The following is a 10,233-nucleotide window of genomic DNA, read 5'->3' as shown; positions in this document are numbered from 1 at the left end:
TGTTCCAAACTTTTTCCATTTGAGAATAATGGAGGCTACTGTGCTCTTGGGCACTTATAATGCTGTAGAAATGTTCTTGTATCCTTTGTGTCTGTGTATCTGTGTCTTCACACAACCCTGTCTTGCAGGTCTACGGACCATTCTCTTCACCTCGTGGCTTGGTTTTCACTCTGACATACACCATCAAGTGTGAGACCTTATATAAAGGGATGTGTGCCTCTCCTAATAAATTCCAGTGAATTAATTTAGGCACAGGTAGACTCCAATCAAGTTGTATTTTTAGTCTTTTATTTTTGTAAATGTACGAAACACTCCAAAAACTTGCTTTTTTGTGGAGTGTTGGAGTATTGTGTGTAGACTGATTCCATTTTAAGATGAGTCTGAAAAATAACAAAATGTTATGCATGGGCAATACTGTGAATTCAGAGTAGGCTTGCACAATTTATAATTTAGCTAACGTGCATGATGTAATGTTACATTAATCTGTAAAACAGCTGTTGTCTGTGTAAATTAACATTGTAGCCTAATATTGTTAGTGTGGGCTACAGCTATCAGCCAGGCATGTATAATCGATAATCATGATGAACGTGAATAGATTTCGTTGCGAAAACGCGCATTGTTTTAGGCCACATATCAGCTATAAAACAATTGTATTCTGATACAGCAGTTCTCAGATGTTAGATATTCACTTCTATTATAATATAATTTTGTATTTCTTTAACCTGATTAAGAGAGGGGTTTAATTCAATAGAGAATTGCAATGTGTGTAGCCCAATATTAGAGATTAGATTAGGCTAGATTTAGATTAGATTCAACTTTATTGTAATTTAAAAGAGTAGGCTACAGGTACAGAGCCAATGAAATGCAGTTGACATCCAACCAGAAGTGCAAAGAAGCAGTTATGTAGACGATCAAGATTAATTATGTACAACAGTTAGATAAATAGGCAAGTTTTCCAGATGACATGTGTACAGTGACAGAAATAGCCTATACAGTGAATATGGAATGTGTGTCTAGCCTATAACAAAACAAATTGATAATAATACATAATAATGATAATAATAGCAGTAATTACAGTAGGCCACTCGCACTGTTGTTGGCGACGTGTCTGTTTCCTATTATTCCATGCCACTCTCCTACTGTCTCCTTTACTGTCCTGTGCCACTTGCCTACTATCTTTTGCCTCTTGCCTACTGTCCAGCACAACTCGTCTACCGTCTCCTATGCTGACCCACGCCACTCACCTACTGTTTCCTAACACAAACTGTAACATTAAGCTGACACAATCTTGCTGCACGGTTACTTATCTGCATGCAATCACTATTGCCAGCTGTTATGAGTAAACATTATATTAGGACACCAATATATTTCTGATTCACGGCAGTGTATTTGCTACTGAAGAAAAGGAGAACGCATAGTAATTGTTCTTGGATGGGGATTTAGAGTAAGGTTTCTATTGATCTTTTTCAGATAAGGCCTCTTCATTTTCAACTGTGAAGGATCTACATGGACTTGGTCTGGATAGCCTTTCCTGTTTTGATGAGCCAGTCGGTATGTATTTGACATTCTTTAGGATAAAAGGAGCCATATGTTATCAAAAATTCTACACCCATATGTAGAAAAGCTTTATTGCTGTTTGTTATTGTTGTTGTTGAAAACTACGTTGAATGCAAAGAGATGCATATGTCCCTTGGGAGGAGAGGGATGAGTGTGGATGATTGAATTGTCCAACAGACATAAAATGTGTATGATTGTGTTTGTGTCTGTATATGATTTTTTGTACTTGTTGCATTTTAAGCATGCTTATATACTTTACGCCATGGTGGTCTAAATTGTCTTTATTGCCACTTGCAGGGTCTAGAGGAAAAACCCTATATGAGCCCCAGGGTGAGTAGTGTATAATTACTTTATCCCAAGCTTGATTTTCGTAGAAAGGTGTTCAAACCAAAATCAAACCAAAATCTTCTAAAATAATAGATAGATAGATAGATAGATAGATAGATTTATTATTTGTCCTATTGTAGCCATACTTGCTGCTTTCTTGTACTATCTATGGTTGCTGGTTAACAGCACATAAAAAGCTGATTTAAGCTAATTCACTAACTCAAGACTTCAAGGCCCTCATGGATATAAAAAACGTTTTTTGAAAATAACGAAAGGATGGAGGGAACATAGCAAAGCTTGGAGATATTTCAGATGGGCTACAACAAGGTAGGCAAAATTATGGTGCTTAAAACCTTAGTGCAGCTGGAATAATGCTTAGGCTGATGTTAAAGCGCACGCGATGTTTAAAGCCATACAGAACGGTAAATTGGAACAAAATTAAAGGTAACTTTAGCCTTTATAGGGCTGTATAAAGTTGTCCAAATGAATAGGTCGTGATTAGGCGTTGTTGTTGTAAAGATATTGCATGTAGATGTTGTACTATATAGGCTACTAAATTGTTAGGTCACCAATGCACGAACAAAACCGGGAAATGGACAAATATGATCATGGCTTTGAATGTTTCCGTCCGTGCACGGGGGTGTCTGTAGATTGGTGTGCAACGCATTCATTCATGCAGGCCTGTGGTCATGCATGCGCCCTTAAAATAGCATCTGAATTTGCGCCACATACTTTAGACCAGGGAGTTCCTGGTCTGTGGCGGAATTGTTTTCTGAAACTGCAAAATATCAACAGTGAACGTTTGCGCCGGAACACGCCCCGTCTTTTCGCTGAAGCGCCCCCGTGGGCGCAATCGAATTCCCTAATTTACAGGCACGTACCTGTGGAGGGAAAATTCCAATATGCGCTGACTGCAAAATAGGAAAGACAAAAGCGCGAGTATACAAAGCCAATTGCGCTAGGACGCAAGATAGAGCCCAATGTGTGTGTGTGTTAGACATTTGTGTGTGTTCCCTTACTAATGTTTGTGTGGTCCCATAACAGGCTCATGGCTGCTCAGTATTAGTTAGTTCTGCCTCATACATGATCCTGAACACAATTAGTGAGGCCTGTGTAAGGCACTGGAACATGAATAACAGCATATTGAAGAACACATTGATTTTAGCATTAATTGTTCACTGGGTAAAGTCATATTTTCACTCATTTTTACTGTAGATGCAGAGGGAGGGCCTCCTGGTGCACGGATATAATAACAGGAGTTAAAAATACATCACCTTGACCTTTGGGCATTGATCACATACTCTCAACTACTGCATGTTCACAATATGATTTCATTATTAGTAACATAAAACACATTTGAATGATCTCTATGATTAGGTACATTGATTTGAAACAGCACTGAGTTAAATGACTTTACTGTACCATAGTGTCTCAATGGAAACAATGGAACATATTTTATACAGTGACATCCATTAAGTGATGCTGGTGTTTTCTCTCCTCTAACTGATTCTCATCTCCTCATGCTGATCAGTTCTGGTCCACACAGAGACACTATCAGCTCTATAGTATATGGGCTGCTCTACTCTTACTGACTGAGATCTTCATGGGTAAGATCCTCATTGGAAATTCACCAGTGTTAATGTATGGAAACACTCTCTCAGTGAAAGTGTGTCTGAGAGTGTGTAGGTGTGTGTTACTATCAGGGTCAGAGAATGACAGCTCTCCTCTGTCCCAGTCCAGCTGCAATCTGATCCTCTGGAGTTTCAGCTTCACTGTGAGGAAATGATGAGGCTGTGATGGAGCTTGTCCTGTATATTCACCATCACAATACTCCAGATGTAACTCTCCACTCACAGGGCCGAAATATTCTCCCTTCCTCGGGGCCGACTCTGTCTTCACACCCACCCACCACTGTGTGTTCTCTCCAACCTCCACATCCCAGCAGTGAGTCCCTGAGTTAAAGCCCTCAGAGCCCAGGACAGTGGGATACACATCAAACCGCTCTGGGTTATCAGGAAGCTGCTGTTCCTCATCACCACATCTCACACTGGTCAGATCCTCAGACAGGATGAGTTGTGGGTCTGCAGTGTTGGGATCCAGAGTTACAGGAGCTGCAGAGAGAAATGAGAACAGTGAGAAGAGAACACACATACACACACAGACACACACACACAGACAGCCCTCAACTCTTAATGCACATAACCACTTCATTCCAATGACTAAATCATTTGTGTGTGTGTGAGCACATTTGTGTGTGTGTATTATTTGTACTTGTGTGTATTTTTTGTTGCTGGAGCATGTGCTCTATATGCACCGCCTTTATAACAACTAAAAAGGGTGTGTTTTTTGACGCACTTTGCGTCAATCGGGTTCTAAAAAATGTATGCGTATGCTTGTTGGTCCTTACTGCATCGCGATTAACATGTTATGGCTGACAGCCCTAATACAAACATAACGTTAACCATCTCCTTGCTTAACTAGTTGTAACTGTCGCTAGCTAGCTGAAGTTTACTGTCATATAGATGTAGCAAACCATGTTCAATCTTTCTGCCAATTAACATTAGCCTACTATAACTTCATTGAGTAGGCTAAATGCCAAACTCCAATGTTAATCCATCATCACTGCACCCTCGATTGACGTTTACCACAGTAGCCTAAATATGTGCGGATTCTTTGAACTCTTTTGAACACAGATCCGCTGTTTATAAGGCCATAGCATAGGGCCTGCATATGTACAGATGTATTGTTTGTACAACAGGACAGGAGCACGCAAAATACATCATTCAATCTCTATGGACGAAATTCTTGCTTGATCCACCGGCAAATGCACTGAGACCCGGTCGTGGGCCCCCTAGCGGCTCGGGGCAGTTGCCTGCCTTGCCTGTTGACAAAGTGCGCCACTGTGTGCAACAATAACCTGGCATTCAACACTCAGAAGATCAATGTGGACTTCAGGAGAACCAAGAACAAGGCACATACCCCCTCGTGTGTCTAGCTTTAAGTTCCTTGGGGTCCACATCACAGAAAATCTTTCTTGGTCTCTCAACTCCTCCAGTCTGGTAAAGAAGGCACATCAGCGCCTTCACTTTCTACGAACCCTTAAGAAAGCACACCCACGTCCTAGGTTTCTAACAGACTTCTACAGTTGTACCATTGAGAGCATACTCACTAACTGCATCTCTGTATGGTACGGCAACTGCAACGCTGCCGATCGCAAGGCACTGCAAAAAGTAGTGAAATCTGCCCACTATTGGCTCCCAACTCCCTCCATCCACAACCCAGATCATAAAAGCTGTACAAACAAAGCCAAATCCATTGTCAAGGATTCCACCCATCCAAACATGGTCTTTTCTACTCCCATCTGGCAGGTGGCAGAGGAGCCTGCGCTCCTGCACCAGCAGGCCCAGGTACAGCTTCATTCCAGAGGCTGTAACAAAACTACACCTCCTGTCTAGTATTTGCACTTTAGCTGTTACTTGTTTACTTTTGCACTGTTTCATCAATGCCCTTGCACTGCTAACATCCAATACTACACATTATATTTCTATATATTCCATAATCTGCCCATAAACCTGTGCAATATATTTGATATATATATATATATATATAGTACATAATTAATCTCTATTGACATAACTGCACAGAACACTAGTCAGAGTCACAGCAGTGTGTGCTTGAGTTTCGGTGTGTGTGTGAGCATTTTCACTATATTCAACAATATTGGGCCTCTAAAGTAAATAGCCTCTCTCTCTCTCTCTCTCTCTCTCTCTCTCTCTCTCTCTCTCTCTCTAATGTACTTACTGTAATGAACAGTTTCCTGCATCTTCTCCCAGACTCTGAACTTCAGGTTGCCCAGGTGCTTTGCCACATTGATCAGAACTCCTGAAACCCTCTCTGGATCCTGCAGTGTGCACTGGGCTCTGGAATAACATTCAGGAGTCAGTGCTGCTGTGGATTTGGGTTCAGAACCACAGAGAAGATAGAGACAGGAGGCAGATCACTCACCTTTCAACTGTGCTCTTGTAGTTCTGTGAAACAGCAAAAGAAACGGAATGTGTTTTTTTTTTTCTGCCGTTATGATGACGACACATGCACATGCTCTCACACACACACACACACACACACACACACAGGATCACCACACTAATGCCACACTCAATGGAAATCACCAACACTACATGACCATAGACCAACTGATTAAACATGAACAATGTGCAGCTGTGTGTGTGTGTGTGTGTGCGCGTGTGTGTGTGTGTGTGTGAGTGTCTGTGTGTGTATGTGTGTGTGAGTGTGAGTGTCTGTGTGTGTGTATGTGTGTGTGAGATGTGAGGGGAGGGTTCTTACCTGCAAGAATGTGAGGTCATCAGCATTTATCTGCTCCTCCATGTCTGTGATTGTGATTGAGAGAGATGAGACCTCCCTGTACATCTTCTCAATCTTCTCCTTCATCATCTGACTCTTCTGCTCCTCTTCCTCCCTCAGTGCAGCTATCCTGGCTGCCTCTTCATCTCGTAGAAACTGGTGAAGCTTCTTAAACTCCTTCTTGATCTGCTTCTCTGTGTTTAGGGCCTGTGTGTCTTACATAGCACAAAATGTCAAAATCATGCATATACAATATTTTACATACAAAATGGCACTAGCATATCCTCTGTGAGTCATCTCTTTACCTTAATGTGTTTTGCTGTTTCATCACTGATTAGTTTAGTTTCTTTATGCTTCTTCATCTTTTCTTTCAGCTTGGCCAGCTGTGTCCTCAGTTGCTCCTGAAACATGAAATACACAAGTTATGCTGCAACAACACAAACAAACATGCATTCAAAGTCAGTACATTGTCACGATGGAAGGAAAAAAGTACAAAATCAGCTTTCTATTTAGAGCAGTTATGGTTAAGTCTCAAAGGCTTAGTATGACGTTTTATGAATGAACCCCAATATCATGAGATTAAATAACATAATAAAATAAAACCATGGAACTCATCTTACCTTATAATCACGTGTAACCTCAACAACAGGACTAAAGTTGTGATTCTTATGTTCCCTTGAGTCTCTACACACCAAACACACAGGCTGTTTATCCCCCAGACAGAAGAGCTTGAGTCTCTCACTGTGCAGACTGCAGAGCACCTCAGACCCTGCTGAAGCTCTGTGACTTCTCTGCTGTAAGTAGGTCTCACACAAGTTCTTTAGGTCCAAGTTAAGTTGCGGGTTTGAATTTGTGAATCTTTTCCTACATATATTTAATTTCCCAAAACTGCTGCAGACAGACTTTACACACACTGTGACTACACTTCATGATGACAGGATCCTTGAAGATGGCACGGCACACAGGACAAGAAAAATCCTCCTCTGTGAAACAACGCATGGAGGCCATTTTCTAAGCTCACTGTAAAATATGTGATGACCCCTAACAATGATGTCCTGATGGAAAGTAGAGTCCGAGTCCTGATGAAAAGTAGAGTCCTGAGTCCTTCTGCAAAATTCTTCCTTCAGTCTTTCAGATCTTCAGTCTGAGGGGTGGATTGGTCATATAAGGCCTTTATCACGGCAGCCGAAGTAGGATGTGAACAGCCCTGTTCCTGTGTGAGCACAGGTACTTCTAATTAAGTGTCAGATTCAGCCACAGTTACTTCAACCAGAGGCCTCGTTAAAGTTTTTAGGAACAACTGTGGTTTGGCTGCCAACAGGAAAGTGAACAGCCCTGCTTCAGCTGCCGTTCACCTGTGCTCTCACAAAAATCAGAGGGAGGAGTCTTGAAGTGACAGAATGATTCTGATTGGTTAGTGTAGTCTTATGCATGTGTAAAGTAAAGTAGTTTACTCAAAGATTACATCCAGAACAAATGAACATTGAAAATGATTAGACTACATTCAGATCAATGGACATTCACAATCTTTAAACGTGCCTTACAAAATCGATCAGAGTGATGCAATTTTTTTCATTTATTTTAATTTGAATCCGTTTGTATTATATCACTGCAGGTCCTACTGCTGTCACTGATGTTGGTTTACTGCATTTTACTGCACACTGTGTGTGTGTTCTGTTATTTGTAGCGTCTTCACTCATGTTTGATGCCTCATCATTATCTGCCTATCAGGTGTCTGAACTTCCAATTGTAGCCTACCACAGCACTTTGGTCAGCTGGTGTTGTTTTTAAAGTGCTTTATACATAAACTTGACATGACTTGTCTGCCACATGGTGTTTTGATATTAACACATATAGATAAACGTTCCTGCCCTGGCGTCAGGCTCTCACCTGGAGACAAAAAAGGCCAAACGACGGTCATCAGTCATACAATGGGGCAACGGGAGGAGGTGTGGGCAGAACCATCACAGGCAGGTGGCCACCGAAACTTTATTAGCATTGTTACCTGATGGCAAAACATTTACATTGATTCAGTTAGCAGACACTTTTATCCAGAACTACTTACAGAACAATGAACAACACTCAAGCTACAGAACATAACATGATTCAAGCTAGAATACAGAGGAGACCTTATCTCTGTGAATTGACAGGCTGGTAGGGGAAAGCTGGCTCTGTAGTGGGAGCTGAACTGGAGTGCACCACTTCAATATCTGACAAAAGGACCCTGAACAAACTGATCAACATCTTGGACAATGAGTGTCATCCACTCTACAGCACTATTGTTATGAAGAGAACATAACAAGAGCTTTATCAGCTGGAGACTTCGCTCACTGCCTTGCACAACAGACAGACTGAGGAAGTCATTTGTCCCCAGGGCCATTAAACTGTTCAATGCTTCACTTAAGGGAAGAGGAGAGATAGACTTCTCTGCATAGTCTGTCTGCCTCTTCACCCCCTCCATGTTTGGATACTGTCTGTCTACTAGCCACTTTTTACCACTGTCTTTCTGCCTCACTGTTTGCGTGCTATATTAGCACATATGCATAACCCCTCCCTCCATACCACAGCCGAACTGTGGCCACACTTATACCTTTTCTTAATATAATTATATATATATAGATATATAGACGTTATTCTTGCACTGTTGGACTTACTCATTTGCACTATCACCATGACACTCACTCACACAGAGCACCTTACCTTACCTTACTATGCAGAGAATCACAGGCTCAGTCCCTGCCTCAGTCATTGCAAGCGCCTCTTGATTGATTAATCACCCACTATGTGGATACTGTTTTTAGAATTGATTTAGATTAAGTGTTAGTTAGTATAATTTGTATTTTAGTATATTCTTTATCTTCTACTGTCCTTATTGCTTAGTTGTGTTTTTTTATATTATATTCTTTTAATTACTTTTTCTGCTGTTAGTGAATGTGTGTGTGTGTGTTGTCTGTATGCTACTGAGACCTTGAATTTCCCCTGGTGATCAATAAAGTATCTATCTATCTATCTATCTATCTATCTAGGAAACACCACTGCATCAGGCAACACTCTTACTAGAGGATAAGAGAGCAGATATTATAAGTAGTCAAAGTCAAAGTATAGGAGAAAAAGGAAGAGGAGGAGGCAAAGTCCTTTCAGGCGACCACTCAGCGGCCATATTGTAATGCTTTTTGGGCACTTGTTGGGCATCTATTTCGGCAGAAATCCATGTGTGCAAGGCATCACGACACCAACCTTGCTCCAGTGGCGAGATCACAACACGATTGACATGATGGATTCACAACACACCACATGATTGGCACAATGTATTCACATGTCAACTTTTTTGCTGCAGAAGGGGCAGGATATGTGCAGACAACTGCCATACTGGCGTTACAAACTAACCCAATGCATTTCTATGGAGGATTTTTTGAGTGCTGTGTCTCCTCATTACAAAGTCTTTGGAGGAGGTAGGCGAAGGTGGGAAAGGGAAGTGCATAGGGTGTGTGTTTGGTGTGTTAGGCATTAGAAGCCTCATTTATTTACGTTTAATGTGTCAAAGTTTGAGAAGCTTGTGTTCAGTCTTCAGTGTAGCACCATCAGGAGTGTGTTTTACTGGAATAAAGACTGAACGCTCTATAAACTAAAGAAAACTCATTTTTTCCTTGCAAGCATCCTGGCTGTGTGTGTGCCCCCCTGGTGCGCACTGACGAGCACAAACTTGATGAGAGGGTGCTCGGTGGTAGTGGGGGAGGGGCATGAGAGTTGTAAACATTCAACATTTTGGCTAAGTCCCCTCAGACTTGCCAACTGCAGCTTTAAATTCCGTGCAGTTTTGAACTTGTCAGTCAAAGATACCTGTGATTACAATGCCTCGTTTTTACTTTTTCATTTTTGACTAGGTGGCGCTATACATCAAATGAGTGGATATGGGATGGGTTGACATGGCCCCTGGAGTCCAACATACAAAACTGGTCATCCTAGGCCCTACGGTTCTCGAGATAT

At 41.5% G+C, this 10,233-nt stretch overlaps 1 protein-coding gene and 1 long non-coding RNA gene across 2 annotated transcripts in view; one reads left to right on the top strand and one right to left on the bottom strand.

The window, feature by feature from the left end:
• Nucleotides 1–3,337: 3,337 nt before the first annotated feature.
• On the bottom strand, nt 3,338–7,499 carry LOC121695722 (zinc-binding protein A33-like). Its single transcript, XM_042076814.1, is given in 7 exon segments — nt 3,338–3,995; nt 5,686–5,804; nt 5,890–5,912; nt 6,229–6,457; nt 6,550–6,647; nt 6,867–7,119; nt 7,121–7,499. Coding segments are annotated over 7 exon segments (1,407 nt in total). The 5' UTR covers nt 7,255–7,499; the 3' UTR covers nt 3,338–3,444.
• The window catches only part of LOC121695748, an 11,248-nt gene continuing 6,854 nt past the window's right edge, over nt 5,840–10,233 (top strand). The window contains exon 1 of the long non-coding RNA XR_006026151.1: nt 5,840–5,914. This is a non-coding gene — a long non-coding RNA (uncharacterized LOC121695748). The remainder of the gene's footprint in view (nt 5,915–10,233) is intronic.

Source organism: Alosa sapidissima, chromosome 2, assembly GCF_018492685.1.
Source record: "Alosa sapidissima isolate fAloSap1 chromosome 2, fAloSap1.pri, whole genome shotgun sequence".
In the NCBI taxonomy this organism is placed as follows: Eukaryota; Metazoa; Chordata; class Actinopteri; order Clupeiformes; family Clupeidae; genus Alosa; species Alosa sapidissima.
The sequence above is the reverse complement of the archived record's forward strand: the minus strand, read 5'-3'. Positions and strand labels throughout refer to the sequence as shown.